The following is a 20071-nucleotide window of genomic DNA, read 5'->3' as shown; positions in this document are numbered from 1 at the left end:
TGCCTGCTGTAAAGCAAGTTGAATACATCTTCAAAAGGGGTCACGTTTTATCCAAAGTGAAGAACGTACCACCTCTATTCATAATTTTAGCACCTTGGCAGAAATTGCATTTTACAACATTTTATCCCAGGGAATGGAGCATAAAACATTGCATGAAGTATTTAGTGAGTCTCATTTAATTTAAAATATCTTTTAACTGGCTGAGGGCCGCATAGAAATATAGGAGGGCTACACATAGGAGGCCAAGAAAACAGCAATTTGACATGACTGCTGTACAGGATAAAAGTCTCTAGCTACAGGTGCAGTTTTAATATTAAGCAGTAAGGCCTCATGCACATGGTCATTTACATCCTGAAAAGCCCTCTAGGAGTAAAGCCCCCATAACTTTCCCATGCCCGGATGCCATAGGTGGTGCATACAATCGCCTGTACAAGTGAATGGCTGTATTCAGCTTTACATGTGTAAAAATGCTGATGCTTCTGTGCACTGCTGTTTACTCACGAATGTGTGAGCAACTAATTTCCAGAACACGACACTACGTATTTGGGAGAATACCTTTTATGTGCATGTAAACGCAGATGCACACAATCATCAACGTGTACAAGCATAAGGCCAGCCATTTGCCTTTATGGGCACCCGTGGCTCCTCTGGTGTAAGAAAGCGCCAGAAGTCTTACTCTAAGACCCCTTTCATACTGGGGTGCTTTAGCGCTAAAAATAGCGCCTGCAAAGCGCCCTGAAAGAGCCGCTCCTGTCTCTTCAGTGTGAAAGCCTGGGGGCTTTCACACTGGAGCGGTGCGCTGGCAGGACAGTAAAAAAGTCCTGCTAGCAGCATCTTTGGAGCGGTGAAGGAGTGGTGTGAAATCAATGGGGCAGCGCAGCTATACCGCCGGCAAAGCGCTGCTGCAGCAGTGCTTTGCGTGTGGTTTTAACACTTTTTTGGCCGCTAGCAGGGGTTAAAAGCACCCTGCAAGCGGCCGAATATCTCTGCAAATACGCCGGTAAAGCGCCGCTATTTACCGACGCCCCAGTGTGAAAGGGGCCTAAAGGACTTTTCAGCATGTAGACATCTGATTGCATGAGGCCTAACAATGTAGGTACAACAAGCAACCACTAAAGAGTTACAACAAACATAAAATGTAGTGTACACATGCACATCAAAAGTTAAGCAGTTAATGAAGAAAATAAGTTAAAGATACCCAAAGGTCTGGGTGGGGTACCACATTACCCTTTATAACTTGAGGGGTTGTGAGATTAGGTGCTGTTGTGTTCGGACTTGAAATGGTAACATTTTCATGCAGGTCATCTATATTAAAAAAAAAAAAAAAAAAAAAAAAAAAAAGCCATCACAAATCAAAACCACAGAGCCATTTAGAATACTAAAATACTTCTAGCTATACTTATTTAGGATGTTAAAGTAAATAGGGCTATACATTAACAGAGTACAATAGCTTAAAGGAGTAAAATAAATAAATAAAATACACACAAACATTTCCAGAGTGATCTGTGTACGTTACAAGGATCTTAACAAACGTTGCAGATTCCTACCTTTTATTTTGAAGAAATTGCTGTGTGTTAGTCCATGTGCACAGTGAATACGTATGGGAGTGGTTTTACAATTGTCAATCAGCTGCTGTACCTGCATACTTACATATTTGGGGAGTTACTCCAAAACTGAAATTTTTTGTGGCTGGGGATGCTCAAAATCTGACTTAGTGCAGACTTCTTGGAAAATCCATAAGCCAAACACACAAGCAAGAAATCACATTTTGGGGGGTGTATTCTGCACAATATTGCATTTACCAGAAAATTACAGTGCTGCATATTGAAAAGGTAATTTAATAACATTCAATTACAATATGACTTGTGTCACAATTGTATATGCTATATTTTGACAATTATTTTTCCCCCCCATTAAAGTGGAGTTACCTTTTAAACAGGGTGGATTTGATTTAAATCACTAGTAAAAAGGCTAGATTTAAATCATAATTTTTAAAGAGCAACTGTCCTCTCTTCCACAGCAGCCTCTCAGACACGCTGTTGACTCACTGACAGTCCCATTCACTTTAATGTAGAGCTGCCCGATTCTGGCCAAAATGAGAATCACGATTTTTAGAAGAATAAAAATCACGATTCTCGCGACATAAAATCTTTCATAATTAAAAAAAAAAAAAAAATAAAAAAAAAAAAAATTCATTAAAGTGGATGTAAACCCGAGAGAGAGAGAGAGAGAGAGAGAGAGAGAGAGAGAGAGAGAGAGAGAGAGAGAGAGAGAGAGAGAGAGAGAGAGAGAGAGAGAGAGAGAGAGAGAGAGAGAGAGAGAGAGAGAGAGAGATACACACACACATACACACTGTAGAGTATAAGATTTCCTATCATTTGAGCCCAGTCTTGCCACACAGAGTTAATCCATCTCTGAGCAATCCTCTTTTATTGTTCAGTGAGAGAAATCTTGTCAAACTGACAAAAACTTTGTCAAATCCTCCCCCTTGCTGTGAGTGACAGCCTAAGACACATGCATGATTTTTTAATTCCCTCCCCCACTCCTTTCTTCAGCAGCTCTGCAATGATTGGCTGTTCCACACCTCACCATGATTTGGCATGCTGAAGTCATGTGGTTACTTTCCTGTCTTTTCACTGGATGTTAGAGATCATAGCAGAAGTTCAGTTAGAAATACCCAGGAGAAAATTTATATTGACAAGGGGAGTGTAGAGGTGGGCAGGGAGTCTACTGACATCACGACTCCACCCACCGAGCTCCAGACAACAGACCTACCCACAGAATCTGCAGTTTTTCAGCTCTCATAACAGAGGGGAGACATTTGACAGGTAAAAGATACATGCAGGAGGCATGTATATCCTTATAGATAACCACTATGGCAGTATGAAAAGGATGACATTGGGTTTACATCCACTTTAAAGTAATTTTTTCCAAAAAAATTGCATTTGAAAGACCGCTGTGAAAATACAGTGTGACATAAAATATTGCAACAACCACCATTTTATTCTCTAGGGCGTCTACTAAAATGTTATATAATCTCTCTCTCTCTCTCTCTCTCTCTCTCTCTCTCTCTCTCATAGTGGTGGGCTTCTAAGTAATTTTCTAGCAAAAAAAAAAAATAAATTTTAACTTGAAGCCAGCAAATGTCATAAAAAGGTTTTCACTTACACAAAGTCTATTCCATTGACAAATTGTTACAATGTTTATAGTTAAGTTCAACCGATAAAGAATGTTTTGATTCTTGGCAGACTGCCCAGTTTCTCTCTTCCTTTCTTTTGAGGGTTGTGGCTTCAGAAGAGCAGAGAGAATTCTTTGCATAGAAAGAAATGTGAAACACTTTAGTCAAGATCACGATAATGATTGACTATTAATTGTGCAGCTCTACTTTAATGGTATGACTAGTGATGCAGTAGTGACACAAGGTGAGACTAATGGTGGCAGTAGGTTAGTGGATTCCCACTAACAGGCGCTGCCATGATGGATCTGAAATTACAGGTGCTCTTTAAATGTAAGGAGTTATTCTTGCTGGTAGTTAGAATCTTTAAATAGGTTTCCTATTTAGAATAAAAAACTGTCAGGTTAGTAAAAGAGCGATATCAAAACCGATTCAATCATACAGTTTGTAGTGTACATAGGATTTGCAAAACGATGGGATAGAGCAGGGATCCTCAAACTATGGCCCTCCAGCTGTTACGGAACTACACATCCCATGAGGCATTGTAAAACACTGACATTCACAGACATCACTAGGCATGATGGGAATTGTAGTTCCTGAACAACTGGAGGGCCGTAGTTTGAAGACCCCTGGGATAGAGGAATATTCCTGAACTTTGTTTTATCTCATGGTTACTGTGAAATTGTGTGACTGCATCAATGCAGTGCATGTTATCTTAGTTTGCATTCATCAGGTTCACCAAAAATTTAAATATTGCAGAATATACAGCCTCATGCTACATAACTAAGCTCCATTTCATGCTGAATACAAATTATTAACATATCTTAAATAGAAAACCATCTTTGGATCGATTTTTACTTCAAAAGCATTTGAATAAAAAAAAAAAAAAAAAAAAATTATATTTAAGCAGTTGCCGACCGCCACACGACGATGTATGTCGGCAGAATGGCACGGGCAGGCAAAAGGACTTACAGGTACGCGCCCCCCCCCCCGGTGCCTGCGGCGGTCGGCAAATCTTCCCCGGCGATCAGAGGTGATCAGAGGTGAGGGGGAGGCCATCCATTCGTGGCCCCCCCCTCGCGATCGCTCCCAGCCAATGGGATAATTTCCCTGCCTCTGTATTGTACACAGAGGCAAAGGAAATGATGTCATCTCTCCTCGGCTCGGCATTTTCCGTTCCGGCGCAAAGGAGAGAAGACTGTAATGTGAGTGCACCAACACACACATACAGTAGAACATGCCAGGCATACATTACACCCCCGATCACCCCTCCCCACCGTCACACTGACACCAAGCAGTTTTTTTTTTTTTTTCTGATTACTGCATTGGTGTCAGTTTGAGACAGTTAGTGTGGTAGGGCAGTTAGTGTTAGCCCCCTTTAGGTCTAGGATACCCCCCTAACCCCCCAATAAAGTTTTAACCCCTTGATCACCCCCGTCGCCAGTGTCGCTAAGCGATCATTTTTCTGATCGCTGTATTAGTGTCACTGGTGACGCTAGTTAGGGAGGTAAATATTTAGGTTCGCCGTCAGCATTTTATAGCGACAGGGACCCCCATATACTATCTAATAAATGTTTTAACCCCTTGATTTGAACCCCTGAAGAAGTCACGTGATCGGTGATGACACGCGTAGGGACGGAATAGGCTGTTTCACATTGCTAGACACAGAAAGAGTTCGCTGCTCGTAGGAGAGAGGTTTGCTCTGCATTGTTTTTATGTGAGTACATCTACTTAAAGATTTTTAATAAAGCATTACCTGGTTAATACATACTTCACTATCAAGTACCTTTGTCCTGCATATTCCTGTATATACATACCTGAGATGTGGAGGCTGAGCTAGGATCCGCGCTGGTCCAGGACCCCTGATAGGACCATAGCCACTTGTAATCAGCTGCCATTAGGATAACCCAACACCGGCAAGCGTGGATATAGGGACGCGATTGAGGCTCAGGACCTGGCGTTTTAGCTACAATTCATGCGGTTGACCTAGCACCGCTAGGTAAGGGGCCACTGCTTACATTAGTGTTTTATGCACGAAGAGGACACTGAGTGAATTGCATCCCAGACACCCCACTGTTTTGTTGAATACACCAGAACTTGCTTTTGCACCTTCAATGACTTTTACACTGGCACTTTAAGTTTGCTGCACTTACTGGCATGTCATTGGTCATTTGTTTCGCAGGCCAGCACAATAAATTTTATATCACCATTATTGGGACATTTATTTATATTATTTATTATCCATATTGCGTTGGATTGATGTGTTTTATTTGCGATATCTAGATCACCTTTAAGCACTGGCACTTTGTACGTTTTGCACCATTTATAAGGATATGTTTTTGATGGTTATTTCTGATTTATTCTATGTATTTTTATTTAGAATTATTCACATGAAGTAGTGTTTATGTCCCTTTTTGCACCAACGCATGATTATCTAGATTTATATGTTTTTAGTGTCAACACTTATTTATGCGATTTCACATGCAATTTTTTTGTCATTTAGTATATACCAATTGAAAAGGATTTTTTATGCACTTTTTTCACATACACATGATGCTGATTATCAAGACTTGAATGTTTTTTAGTGTCAACACTTATTTATGCGATTTTATGTCATTTTATTAATTGTCCACAGACAGAGATTTACAGCTTTCTTCTGGTTAGCGCAGCACCTCCCCCCTTAAACCCCTTGATTGCCCCCTAGTTAACCCTTTCACCACTGATCACCGTATAACTGTTACGGGTGATGCTGGTTAGTTAGTTTATTTTTTTATAGTGTCAGGGAACCCACCGTTTATTACCGAATAAAGGTTAGCCCCCTGATCGCCCGGCGGTGATATGTGTCGCCCCAGTACCGCTAACACCCACGCACACAGCATACGCCTCCCTTAGTGGTATAGTATCTGAACGGATCAATATCTGATCCGATCAGATCTATACTAGCGTCAGCAGCAGTTTAGGGTTCCCAAAAACGCAGTGTTAGTGGGATCAGCCCAGATGCCTGCTAGCACCTGCGTTTTGCCCCTCCGCCCAGCCCAGCCCACCCAAGTGCAGTATCGATCGATCACTGTCACTTACTAAACACATAACTGCAGCGTTCGCAGAGTCAGGCCTGATCCCTGCGATTGCTAACAGTTTTTTTTTGGTAGCGTTTTGGTGAACTGGCAAGCACCAGCGGCCTAGTACACCCCGGTCGTAGTCAAACCAGCACTGCAGTAACACTTGGTGACATGGCGAGTCCCATAAGTGCAGTTCAAGCTGGTGAGGTGGCAAGCACAAGTAGTGTCCCGCTGCCACCAAGAAGAAGACAAACACAGGCCTGTCGTGCCCATAGTGCCCTTCCTGCTGCATTCGCCAATCCTAATTGGGAACCCACCACTTCTGCAGCGCCCGTACTTCCCTCATTCACATCCCCAACCAAATGCAGTCGGCTGCATGAGAGGCATTTTCTTTATGTCCTCCCGAGTACCCCTACCCAACTAACCCCCCCCAAAAAAGATGTCGTGTCTGCAGCAAACGCGGATATAGGCGTGACACCCGCTATTATTGTCCCTCCTGTCCTGACAATCCTGGTCTTTGCATTGGTGAATGTTTTGAATGCTACCATACTCTAGTTGAGTATTAGCGCAGGGTACAGCATTGCACAAACTAGGCACACTTTCACAGGGTCTCCCAAGATGCCATCGCATTTTGAGAGACACAAACCTGGAACCGGTTACAGTTATAAAAGTTAGTTACCAAAAAGTGTAAAAAACATATAAAATATATAAAAAAAAAAAAAAAAAAAAATTAAATTAGTTGTCGTTTTATTGTTCTCTCTATCTCTCTATTGTTCTGCTCTTTTTTACTGTATTCTACTCTGCAATGTTTTATTGTTATTATGTTTTATCATGTTTGCTTTTCAGGTATGCAATTTTTTTATACTTTACCGTTTACTGTGTTTTATTGTTAACCATTTTTTTTGTCTTCAGGTACGCCATTCATGACTTTGAGTGGTTATACCAGAATGATGCCTGCAGGTTTAGGTATCATTTTTTTCAGCCAGCAGTCGGCTTTCATGTAAAAGCAATCCTAGCGGCTAATTAGCCTCTAGACTGCTTTTACAAGCAGTGGGAGGGAATGCCCCCCCCACCATCTTCCGTGTTTTTCTCTGGCTCTCCTGTCTCAACAGGGAACCTGAGAATGCAGCTGGTGATTCAGCCAGCTGACCATAGAGCTGATCAGAGACCAGAGTTGCTCCAAACATCTCTATGGCCTAAGAAACTGGAAGCTACGAGCATTTCATGACTTAGATTTCGCCGGATGTAAACATAAACAGCGCCATTGGGAAATTGGGAAAGCATTTTATCACACCGATCTTGGTGTGGTCAGACCCCAATTTTTTTTTTGAAAAAGAGTACCTGTCACTACCTATTGCTATCATAGGGGATATTTACATTCCCTGAGATAACAAAAAAAAAAAAAAAAAAAAAAAAAGCACCCCTGTCCCCCCTGCTCTCACGCTAAGGCGAACGCAAGCGTTGGTTTGGCGTCAAATGTAAACAGCAATTGCACCATGCATGTTAGGTATCACCGCGAAGGTCAGATCGAGGGCGGTAATTTTAGCAGTAGACCTCTGTAAATCTAAAGTGGTAACCTGTAAAGGCTTTTAAAAATGTATTTATTTTGTTGCCACTGCACGTTTGTGCGTAATTTTAAAGCGTGTCATGTTTGGTATCCATGTACTCGGCCTAAGAGCATCTTTTTTATTTCATCAAACATTTGGGCAATATAGTGCGTTTTAGTGCATTAAAATTTTTAAAAAAGTGTGTTTTTTTTCCCCAAAAAATGCGTTTGAAAAATCGCTGCGCAAATACTGTGTGAAAAAAAAAAAAATGAAACACCCACCATTTTAATCTGTAGGGCATTTGCTTTAAAAAATATACATATAATGTTTGGGGGTTCAAAGTAAATTTTCTTGCAAAAAAAAAAAAAAAAATTTATGTAAACAAAAAAAGTGTCAGAAAGGGCTTTGTCTTCAAGTGGTTAGAAGAGTGGGTGATGTGTGACATAAGCTTCTAAATGTTGTGCATAAAATGCCAGGACAGTTCAAACCCCCCCCCCCAAATGACCCCATTTTGGAAAGTAGACACCCCAAGCTATTTGCTGAGAGGTATGTCGAGTCCATGGAATATTTTATATTGTGACAAGTTGCGGGAAAGACAATTTTTTTTTTTTTTTTTTTTGCACAAAGTTGTCACTAAATGATATATTGCTCAAACATGCCATGGGAATATGTGAAATTACACCCCAAAATACATTCTGTTGCTTCTCCTGAGTATGGGGATACCACATGTGTGAGACTTTTTGGGAGCCTAGCCGCGTACGGGACCCCGAAAACCAAGCACCGTCTTCAGGCTTTCTAAGGGCGTAAATTTTTGATTTCACTCTTCACTGCCTATCACAGTTTCGGAGGCAATGGAATGCCCAGGTGGCACAACCCCCCCCCCCCAAATTACCCTATTTTGGAAAGTAGACACCCCAAGCCATTTGCTGAGAGGTATAGTGAGTATTTTGCAAACCTCACTTTTTGTCAAAGTTTTGAAAAAAGAAAAAAAAAAATTTCTCTTGTCTTTCTTCATTTTCAAAAACAAATGAGAGCTGCAAAATACCCACCATGCCTCTCAGCAAATAGCTTGGGGTGTCTACTTTCCAAAATGGGGTCATTTGGGGGGGGGGTTTGTGCCACCTGGGCATTCCATGGCCTTCGAAACGATGATAGGCAGTGAAGAGTGAAATCAAAAATTTACACCCTTAGAAATCCTGAAGGCAGAGATTGGTTTTCAGGGCCCCGTACGCGGCTAGGCTCCCAAAAAGTCCCACACATGTGGTATCCTCATACTCAGGAGAAGCAGCTAAATGTATTTTGGGGTGCAATTCCACATATGCCCATGGCCTGTGTGAGCAATATATCATTTAGTGACAACTTTTTGTAATTTTTTTTTTTTTGGTCATTCAATCACTTGGGACAAAAAAAATGAATATTCAATGGGCTCAACATGCCTCTCAGCAATTTCTTTGGGGTGTCTACTTTCCAAAATGGGGTCATTGGGGGGGGGGGGGTTTGTACTGCCCTGCCATTTTAGCACCTCAAGAAATGACATAGGCAGTCATAAACTAAAAGCTGTGTAAATTCCAGAAAATGTACCCTAGCTTGTAGGCGCTATAACTTTTGCGCAAACCAATAAATATACACTTGACCTTTTTTTTTACCAAAGACATGTGGCCGAATACATTTTGGCCTAAATGTATGACTAAAATTGAGTTTATTGGATTTTTTTTATAACAAAAAGTAGAAAATATTTTTTTTTTTCAAAATTTTCGGTCTTTTTCCGCTTATAGCGCAAAAAATAAAAAACGGCAGAGGTGATCAAATACCATCAAAAGAAAGCTCTATTTGTGGGAAGAAAAGGACGCAAATTTCGTTTGGGTACAGCATTGCATGACCGCACAATTAGCACTTAAAGCGACGCAGTGCCAAATTGTAAAAAAAGTGCTCTGGTCAGGAAGGGGGTAAATCCTTCCGGGGCTGAAGTGGTTAAAAAGATTTCAGTTTTTTTTTTGTTTTTTTTTAAACCTCCTGATTTTTATTCAACCTGCTTTTAAAGCATACTTGTTACAAGGGAAAAACCATTGAAAACAGGCTCGCCACATGCATGTAGACACTGTGAAGATGGCAGTACAATACTAGAAAGTTTTTTTTTTTTTTTTTAGCAAAGTAGACAATAAAAGTCCCATCTACCAACTGGCTGTGTATCCAAGATAGTTTGCAGGAAACCGTCCCACATAACCATTTTGGAGACTAGATGCCCTTCTTTTATACTGAGACCACTGACACCAAGGTGACATGCATAAAGGCTGACATCATCCTGGCATAGACACAAAAGAACATGTTAACTTTGATGATTGTCCTGAGTTTTAATACATTTATTGACATAATATAATAAAACCTTCAAAGGACTACAAAAAAAATAAAAATGAATACAGCATTATAAAATCATAAGTCATAGTATACAAAAGCATAAGTCATATCATGGACTATTCCCTGAATTTTTTTCACCCAAGCAGAACTCCAATTTGCAGGATGAATTACACAGTCAATTAAAAATGTTTTGCATGCATTAAATTGTGACATAAAATGAACTGGGAGATTGAATTGCAAATTACCCTGTAGTGCACATTGCAAGCCTGACCTTTGTGCCATTGTCTTAACAAGTAGAAAGACTCTTTTCAGGCCTGTAGTTACATTCTTTCCCAAGGACCAGATTAAACTCTTTGGCTGACAGACAGCCACACATACTTTGGTTAAATGTTTTTTGTTGTTTTTTTTTTAGCAATAGGAAAAACATTTGTAGATACAATTCCCTACCCGACCATGAATTTCTGGTTTAAAATATCCTTTCCCGCCTACCACATGGCGATGGCCTTGACCTTGATTAATATGGGTTAAGACTCCAGTTTCTAATTATGCATGATTTTGCTGGACTAGGCTCCTAAACATTGCAGCTTCCACTTCTCTATCAGGGACCAGCATAAAGAAAGCTGTGGCCAACAAGTTGGTATAGCACAGCAATGAAACGTTTTTTTCCATAACTCATAGGCTTAAAACAGGATTAAGGAAAGTAGAATTGCCTATAGTAACAGTTTAATCTAATAAATGCAAAAAGCACCTGCAGAAATGTTGCCAACATGAAGTGATGTAATAAATATTGCAATAAAATAAATGAATAACCAAAATCTAATTAAAATAACAGGTGGTCACAAAAGCTGGTATTTCAAGTTGTAAACACAGTACTGAAGTTGTATTAAAGAACAAAAAATTTCAAATTGAACTTCAGCTTTACATGATCTTGGACAGCCATACAGTTGTGCAGCAAGTCAGATATAACCTGCCTCACTTCCTGGCTAGAGGATATTAAAGTATCATTCAGCCCGAATGTTTCTCAACCAGAGTACCATCTGGCTTCCCCCAGGCTGCCGCAAACAGGACCCAGTTTGGTCTGAAATACCATGGTGAGGGTGGGCCGATTGCCAGCGTCATAACCAATGCTGCTGTAGGGCTAGAACACGTGGCATAATTTGATCCTTTGGTGACGGCCCACACCATGGCAAGGCATGATTCTGATGCAGAATAGGCGGCATGCAGAGCTGCACCCCAGCATTCAGGAGAAGACAAAAACTATAGCTCCTCCAGACCTCCAACTTTACGCCCCCTGCCGAGTTGCTGGTGCCAAAAGATAGGGGTCTGAGGCTGTGCAATTTCAGGGGTGGTGGAATCTCATGGAGGACTAATTCAGAGGCTCTGTGCCCAGCTTGCAACAGGGCTGAGAACTTTTGAGAGCGAGTACTGAGGCAGCATGATGGGAGGTTTTCAGAAAGCCATGTACAGCACCCTGCTGGTTCCTCCCACTAGCCATGATCTGTCTTCATTGCACAGAAACACTGATGCCATCACTGCATCTAAAACAAGGATGGGGCCTTTTCTACATAGGAGCTAGGGCTGGGTCTAGAAAATGTTCACTTTTAATAAAATACTTGTTTTAGCTTTTTGGTTGATGCTCTACTGCTTCCCAATATTGCTGATGCATTGCAGCCGCCTTATGTTTACATGCATGGGCTCCAGTGATGTCTGCATTGCATCTTTCAGGCTAGGCCTCTGAACAGTAACAGTGTACCATAAATGTAATGCAGCCATTTTCAACCAGGGTTCCTCCAGACATTGAGGTTCCTTAAGCTGTGACTGAGGTTGATGGTGCCTCCATAATTCTTGGGCCAACACCACTTTGTAGTGTTAGCAGCATCACATCAATGATCTTTTTAGTAAAACGGTAAGGCACCGTTCAGATCTATGCGAATTGGATTGATTATTGGATTGATTTTTGAATCGCATCCAATTCGCATGAAATGTGAACCAAACCGGCTTTCTATGGATCCAGTTTACATACACTATTTTACCATAAGTATTGGGACGCCTGCCTTTACACGAACATGAACTTTAATGGCATCCCAGTCTTAGTCCGCAGGGTTCAATATTGAGTAAGCCCACCTTGCAGCTATAACAGTTTCAACTCTTTTGGGAAGGCTGTCCACAAGGTTTAGGACTATGTATGGGAATGTTTGACCATTCTTCCAGAAGCTCATTTGTGAGGTCAGGCACTGATGTGTACTAAAAGGCCTGGCTCACAGTCTCTGCTCTAATTCATCCCAAAGGTATTCTATCAGGTTGAGGTTAGGACTCAGTGCAGGCAAGTCAAGTTCCTCCACCTAAACTCGCTCATCCGTGTCTTTATGGGCCTTGCTTTTGTGCACAGTCATGTTGGAACAGGAAGGGGCCATCCCCAAACAGTTCCCACAAAGTTGGGAGCATGAAATTGTCAAAAATGTCTTAGTATGCTGACGCCTTAAAGTGAACGTAAACCCTTACATATACCCAGTGAAGTGAACAGCCTCAGATGCAGAGATGAAACAAATCTCCCTACACAAGTTTTACATGTATATCTGCTGTCTTCAGCTTTATATGCGGTTTAGAAAGTGCACATCCTGTTAGATTTTTTTCTTTGATTCACCTGTGGGTGTGGATTCTTGCCATACACAGACAGCTAAGCATACCCCCCTCCACATAGGCAGAGACTTGCAGAGCTGTTCTGTGATTAGACAAGCTCTCTGCTATTCCATTTATAGCACCCACCCTGACACAAAATTCAGGCTGGTTTCATCACGTGTATGAGAAATTATACTGACAACAGAGGAACGGAGCAGGAGAAAGCCATGGGACTTAGGGCTTTGAAGAGAGATAAGTAAATACTACAGATATATGTGCCCAGGGGCCATGGCCAATCCCTGAAAAACAACCCCACACCATAATTCTCCTCCACCTAATAATTTGAACCAGTGCACAAAGCCAGGCCCATAAAGACAGATGAGCAAGTTTGTGGTGGAGGAAATTGACAGGCCTGCAGTCCTGACCTCAACCCGACAGAACACCTTTGGGATGCATTACAGTGCAGACTGTGAGCCAGGCCTTCTCGTCCACATCAGTGCCTGACCTCACAAAAGCGCTTCTGGAAGAATGGTCACACATCCCCATAGACATACTCCTAATCCTTGTGGGCAGCCTTCCCAGAAGAGTTGAAGCTGTTACAGCTGCAAAGGGTGGGTCAACTCAATACTGAACCTATGGACTAATGCTGGCCATACACTATACAGAAAAAAAAATCGGCCGAAAAATCGTTCGTATAGACACTTCGTTCGTTTTTCGGCAAGTTAATGGGCACAAATCGAAATCGTTTGTGACGTTTTTGTGGAGAAAAAACGAACGGGAAGTTTGGAAAATTTCTGCCGAACGTATGATAAATTGCAAGGTTAATGTGTTTCCCGTCCAAACTGTCTGCACTAGGTATATGTAAAAAAACGAACAAAAGATTATTTATTCATGTCCACTGAACAATTTATCGGTCATTACATGATGGCACGATCGTTTGCGGTCACGGTCGAACGTTCGTTTTTCGAAAATGTGTTCGGCCGATTTTTCGTATAGTGTATGGCCAGCATAAGACTGGGATGCTATTAACCACTTGCCGACCGCCTAACGTATATATACGTCGGCAGAATGGCACGGGCAGGCAGAATCACGTACCTGTACGTGATCTGCCTCCCGCGGGCGGGGGGTCCGATCGGACCCCCCCCCGGTGCCAGCGGCGGTCGGCATTTGACTGGGAGCATCGGGAGGCGAGGGGGAGACCCTCGCGATCGCTCCCAGCCAATCGGAATCCTCCCCTGCCTGTATGTAGTTTCACACAGGCAGAGGATGTGATGTCATCTCTCCTCGGCTTGGCAGTTTCCATCCCAGCGCCGAGGAGAGAAGACATGTAAGTGCACAACACACACACACATACACACACACACACACAGTAGAGCATGCCAGGCATACTTTACACCCCCGATCCCCCCCCCCCAATCACCCCCCCCCCTGTCACAAACTGACAGCAAGCAGTATTTTTTTTTTTTTTTCTGATTACTGCATGGTGTCAGTTTGTGACAGTTACAGTGTTAGGGCAGTGAGTATTACCCCCCTGTAGGTCTAGGATACCCCCCTAACCCCCCCTAATAAAGTTTTAACCCCTTGATCACCCCCTGTCACCAGTGTCACTAAGCGATCATTTTTCTGATCGCTGTATTAGTGTCGCTGGTGACGCTAGTTAGGAACGTAAATATTTAGGTTCGCCGTCAGCGTTTTATAGCGACAGGGACCCCCATATACTATCTAATAAATGTTTTAACCCCTTGATTGCCCCCTAGTTAACCCTTTCACCACTGATCACCGTATAACCGTTACGGGTGACGCTGGTTAGTTCGTTTATTTTTTATAGTGTCAGGGGACCCGCCGTTTATTACCTAATAAAGGTTTAGCCCCTGATCGCCCGGCGGTGATATGCGTCGCCCCAGGCAGCGTCAGATTAGCGCCAGTACCGCTAACACCCACGCACGCAGCATACGCCTCCCTTAGTGGTATAGTATCTGTACGGATCAATATCTGATCCGATCAGATCTATACTTGTGTCCCCAGCAGTTTAGGGTTCCCAAAAACGCAGTGTTAGCGGGATCAGCCCAGATACCCGCTAGCACCTGCGTTCTTCCCCTCCGCCCGGCCCAGCCCAAGTGCAGTATCGATCGATCACTGTCACTTACAAAACACTAAACGCATAACTGCAGCGTTCACAGAGTCAGGCCTGATCCCTGCGATCGCTAACAGTTTTATTGGTAACGTTTTGGTGAACTGGCAAGCACCAGCCCCAGGCAGCGTCAGGTTAGCGCCAGTACCGCTAACACCCACGCACGCACCATACACCTCCCTTAGTGGTATAGTATCTGATCGGATCAATATCTGATCTGATCAGATCTATACTAGCGTCCCCAGCAGTTTAGGGTTCCCACAAACGCAGTGTTAGCGGGATCAGCCCAGATACCTGCTAGCACCTGCGTTTTGCCCCTCCGCCCGGCCCAGCCCACCCAAGTGCAGTATCGATCGATCACTGACACTTACAAAACACTAAATGCATAACTGCAGCGTTCTCAGAGTCAAGCCTGATCCCTGCGATCGCTAACAGTTTTTTTGGTAGCGTTTTGGTGAACTGGCAAGCACCAGCAGCCTAGTACACCCCGGTCGTAGTCAAACCAGCACTGCAGTAACACTTGGTGACGTGGCGAGTCCCATAAGTGCAGTTCAAGCTGGTCAGGTGGCAAGCACAAGTAGTGTCCCGCTGCCACCAAGAAGACAAACACAGGCCCGTCGTGTCCATAGTGCCCTTCCTGCTGCATTCGCCAATCCTAATTGGGAACCCACCGCTTCTGCAGCGCCCGTACTTCCCCCATTCACATCCCCAACCAAATGCAGTCGGCTGCATGAGAGGCATTTTCTTTATGTCCTCCCGAGTACCCCTACCCAGCGAACCCCCCCAAAAAAGATGTTGTGTCTGCAGCAAGCGCGGATATAGGCGTGACACCCGCTATTATTGTCCCTCCTGTCCTGACAATCCTGGTCTTTGCATTGGTGAATGTTTTGAACGCTACCATTCACTAGTTGAGTATTAGCGTAGGGTACAGCATTGCACAGACTAGGCACACTTTCACAGGGTCTCCCAAGATGCCATCGCATTTTGAGAGACCCGAACCTGGAACCGGTTACAGTTATAAAAGTTAGTTACAAAAAAAAGTGTAAAAAAAAAAAAAAAAAAAAAACACAAACAAAAATATAAAATAAAAAAAAAAATAGTTGTCGTTTTATTGTTCTCTCTCTCTATTCTCTCTCTATTGTTCTGCTCTTTTTTACTGTATTCTATTCTGCAATGTTTTATTGTTATGTTTTATCATGCTTGCTTTTCAGGTATGCAATTTTTTATACCTTACCGTTTACTGTGCTTTATTGTTAACCATTTTTTTGTCTTCAGGTACGCCATTCACGACTTTGAGTGGTTATACCAGAATGATGCCTGCAGGTTTAGGTATCATCTTGGTATCATTCTTTTCAGCCAGCGATTGGCTTTCATGTAAAAGCAATCCTAGCAGCTAATTAGCCTCTAGACTGCTTTTACAAGCAGTGGGAGGGAATGCCCCCCCCCCCGCCAACGTCTTCCGTGTTTTTCTCTGGCTCTCCTGTCTCAACAGGGAACCTGAGAATGCAGCCGGTGATTCAGCCAGCTGACCATAGAGCTGATCAGAGACCAGAGTGGCTCCAAACATCTCTATGGCCTAAGAAACCGGAAGCTACGAGCATTTTATGACTTAGATTTAGCCAGATGTAAACAGCGCCATTGGGAAATTGGGAAGGCATTTTATCACACCGATCTTGGTGTGGTCAGATGCTTTGAGGGCAGAGGAGAAATCTAGGGTCTAATAGACCCCAATTTTTGCAAAAAAGAGTACCTGTCACTACCTATTGCTATGATAGGGGATATTTACATTCCCTGAGATAACAATAAAAATGATTAAAAAAAAAAAAAATGAAAGGAACAGTTTAAAAATAAGATAAAAAAATAATAATAATAAAGAAAAAAAAAAAAAAAAAAAAAAAAAAAGCACCCCTGTCCCCCCTGCTCTCGCGCTAAGGCGAACGCAAGCGTCGGTCTGGCGTCAAATGTAAACAGCAATTGCACCATGCATGTGAGGTATCACCGCAAACATCAGATCGAGGCAGTAATTTTAGCAGTAGACCTCCTCTGTAAATCTAAAGTGGTAACCTGTAAAGGCTTTTAAAGGCTTTAGTTTGTCGCCACTGCACGTTTGTGCGCAATTTTAAAGCATGTCATGTTTGGTATCCATGTACTCGGCCTAAAATCATCTTTTTTATTTCATCAAACATTTGGGCAATATAGTGTGTTTTAGTGCATTAAAATTTAAAAAAAGTGTGTTTTTTCCCCAAAAAATGCATTTGAAAAATCGCTGCGCAAATACTGTGTGAAAAAAAAAAAATGAAACACCCACCATTTTAATCTGTAGGGCATTTGCTTTAAAAAAATATATAATGTTTGGGGGTTCAAAGTAATTTTCTTGCAAAAAAAAATTATTTTTTTATGTAATCAAAAAGTGTCAGAAAGGGCTTTGTCTTCAAGTGGTTAGAAGAGTGGGTGATGTGTGACATAAGCTTCTAGATGTTGTGCATAAAATGCCAGAACAGTTCAAAACCCCCCCAAATGACCCCATTTTGGAAAGTAGACACCCCAATCTATTTGCTGAGAGGCATGTCGAGTCCATGGAATATTTTATATTGTGACACAAGTTGCGGGAAAGAGACAATTTTTTATTTTTTTTATTTTTTTTGCGCAAAGTTGTCACTAAATGATATATTGCTCAAACATGCCATGGGAATATGTGAAATTACACCCCAAAATACATTCTGTTGCTTCTCCTGAGTACGGGGATACCACATGTGTGAGACTTTTTGGGAGCCTAGCCGCGTACGGGACCCCGAAAACCAAGCACCGCCTTCAGGCTTTCTAAGGCCGTAAATTTTTGATTTCACTCTTCACTGCCTATCACAGTCTCGGAGGCCATGGAATGCCCAGGTGGCAAAACCCCCCCCCCCCAAATGACCCCATTTTGGAAAGTAGACACCCCAAGCTATTTGATGAGAGGTATAGTGAGTATTTTGCAGACCTCACTTTTTGTCAAAGTTTTGAAAATTGAAAAAAAAAAATTTTTTTTTCTCGTCTTTCTTTATTTTCAAAAACAAATGAGAGCTGCAAAATACTCACCATGCCTCTCAGCAAATAGCTTGGGGTGTCTACTTTCCAAAATGGGGTCATTTGGGGGGGGGGGTTTGTGCCACCTGGGCATTCCATGGCCTCCGAAACTGTGATAGGTAGTGAGGAGTAAAATCAAAAATGTACGCCCTTAGAAATCCTGAAGGCAGTGATTGGTTTTTGGGGCCCCGTACGCGGCTAGGCTCCCAAAAAGTCCCACACATGTGGTATCCCCGTACTCAGGAGAAGCAGCTAAATGTATTTTGGGGTGCAATTCCACATATGCCCATGGCCTGTGTGAGCAATATATCATTTAGTGACAACTTTGTGCAAAAAAAAAAAAAAAAAATTTGTCACTTTCCCGCAACTTGTGTCAAAATATAAAACATTCCATGGACTCAACATGCCTCAAAGCAAATAGCTTGGGGTGTCTACTTTCCAAAATGGGGTCATTTGGGGGGGGGTTTATGCCATCTGGATATTTTATGGCCTTCAAAACTGTGATAGGTAGTGAGGAGTGAAATCAAAAATTTGCGCCCTTAGAAATCCTGAAGGCGGTGCTTGGTTTTTGGGGCCCCTGTACACGGCTAGGCTCCCAAAAAGTCCCACACATGTGGTATCCCCATACTCAGGAGAAGCAGCTAAATGTATTTTGGGGTGCAATTCCACATATGCCCATGGCCTGTGTGAGCAATATATCATTTAGTGACAACTTTTTGTAATTTTTTTTTTTTTTTTTTGTCATTATTCAATCACTTGGGACAAAAAAAATGAATATTCAATGGGCTCAACATGCCTCTCAGCAAATTCCTTGGGGTGTCTACTTTCCAAAATGGGGTCATTTGTGGGGGTTTTGTACTGCCCTGCCATTTTAGCACCTCAAGAAACGACAGGCAGTCATAAATTAAAGGCTGTGTAAATTCCAGAAAATGTACCCTAGTTTGTAGGCGCTATAACTTTTGCGCAAACCAATAAATATACACTTATTGACATTTTTTCTACCAAAGACATGTGGCCGAATACATTTTGGCCTAAATGTATGACTAAAATTGAGTTTATTGGATTTTTTTTAGAACAAAAAGTAGAAAATATCTTTTTTTCAAAATTTTCGGTCTTTTTCCGTGTATAGTGCAAAAAATAAAAACGGCAGAGGTGATCAAATACCATCAAAAGAAAGCTCTATTTGTGGGAAGAAAAGGACGCAAATTTCGTTTGGGTACAGCATTGCATGACCGCGCAATTAGCAGTTAAAGCGACGCAGTGCCGAATTGTAAAAAGTGCTCTGGTCAGGAAGGGGGTAAAACCTTCCGGGGTTGAAGTGGTTAAAGTTCATGTGCTTGTAAAGGCAGGCATCCCAATACTTTTGGTAAAATAGTGCATGTAAACAGGTTCCATGGCATGGGGTCCCCCTCAAAATCCATATCAGACCCTTACCTGAGCATGCAGCCTGGCAGGCCAAGAAGGAGTGAGCCTGGGGGACAAGCTTCCTGAACTATACCAGGCCACATGCCCTCAACGTAGGGGTTACTTTGGGGCATGTTGATGGGGAAAGGGCCCCTTTCTCACAACCCTGGCCGGTGGTTGTGGGGTCTGCGGGCAGGGGGCTTAATATCTGTAAACCCCCCTTAAGGGGCCCCCCCCCAAATTCCCACCTTCCCTACTTATTCACCGAAAGGAAAACAAAAAATTCCTTTATTATAAAAAGCCAAAACGCCTCGTCCCTTGTGACATCAACTTGTGCATGCTGGGTGGATTCACCTGGTGAGGAGTCATCCGTTAAGGACAATGTTGGCTCCTGGCTCCAAAAACTTGCATCTAAACCATATCTAAAAAATTTGCAGGGTAGATTTACACCGGACATGTGTGAACCTAGCCAAAGACCACTGACCACTGTCGATCAACATAACAAACATGCTTTCACTCATCACAAATGAGTTGGTTCCCAAAAAACCTGAAAATTTCAAGGGTTCCTCAGGGGTAAAAAAGGTTGATGAAGGCTGTTGTAATGTATACTGAAAACAGCCACTTGGAGTCTCCATCTGAAACCAAGGTTGAGAGCCTGACAATGCAGGAGCATAACTGGAAGCCAGGAACAGAGAATTACAACCCTATAATGCAT

General features: G+C 42.4%; 1 protein-coding gene across 2 annotated transcripts in view; it reads right to left on the bottom strand.

The window, feature by feature from the left end:
• TLL2 (tolloid like 2) overlaps window positions 1-20071 on the bottom strand; it is a 323112-nt gene that overhangs the window by 145415 nt on the left and 157626 nt on the right. The window contains exon 3 of one of the 2 annotated variants that reach the window (XM_073596512.1): window positions 1228-1305. In XM_073596512.1, the coding sequence (XP_073452613.1) occupies window positions 1228-1305 (78 nt within the window). Of the gene's footprint in view, window positions 1-1198; window positions 1306-20071 lie in introns of both variants that reach the window. The other variant, XM_073596513.1, reaches the window with a different exon arrangement.

The sequence above is a fragment of the Aquarana catesbeiana genome, linkage group LG08 (genome assembly GCF_042186555.1).
Source record: "Aquarana catesbeiana isolate 2022-GZ linkage group LG08, ASM4218655v1, whole genome shotgun sequence".
Taxonomy (NCBI): Eukaryota; Metazoa; Chordata; class Amphibia; order Anura; family Ranidae; genus Aquarana; species Aquarana catesbeiana.
This window is presented reverse-complemented; position numbering and strand designations above follow the sequence as displayed.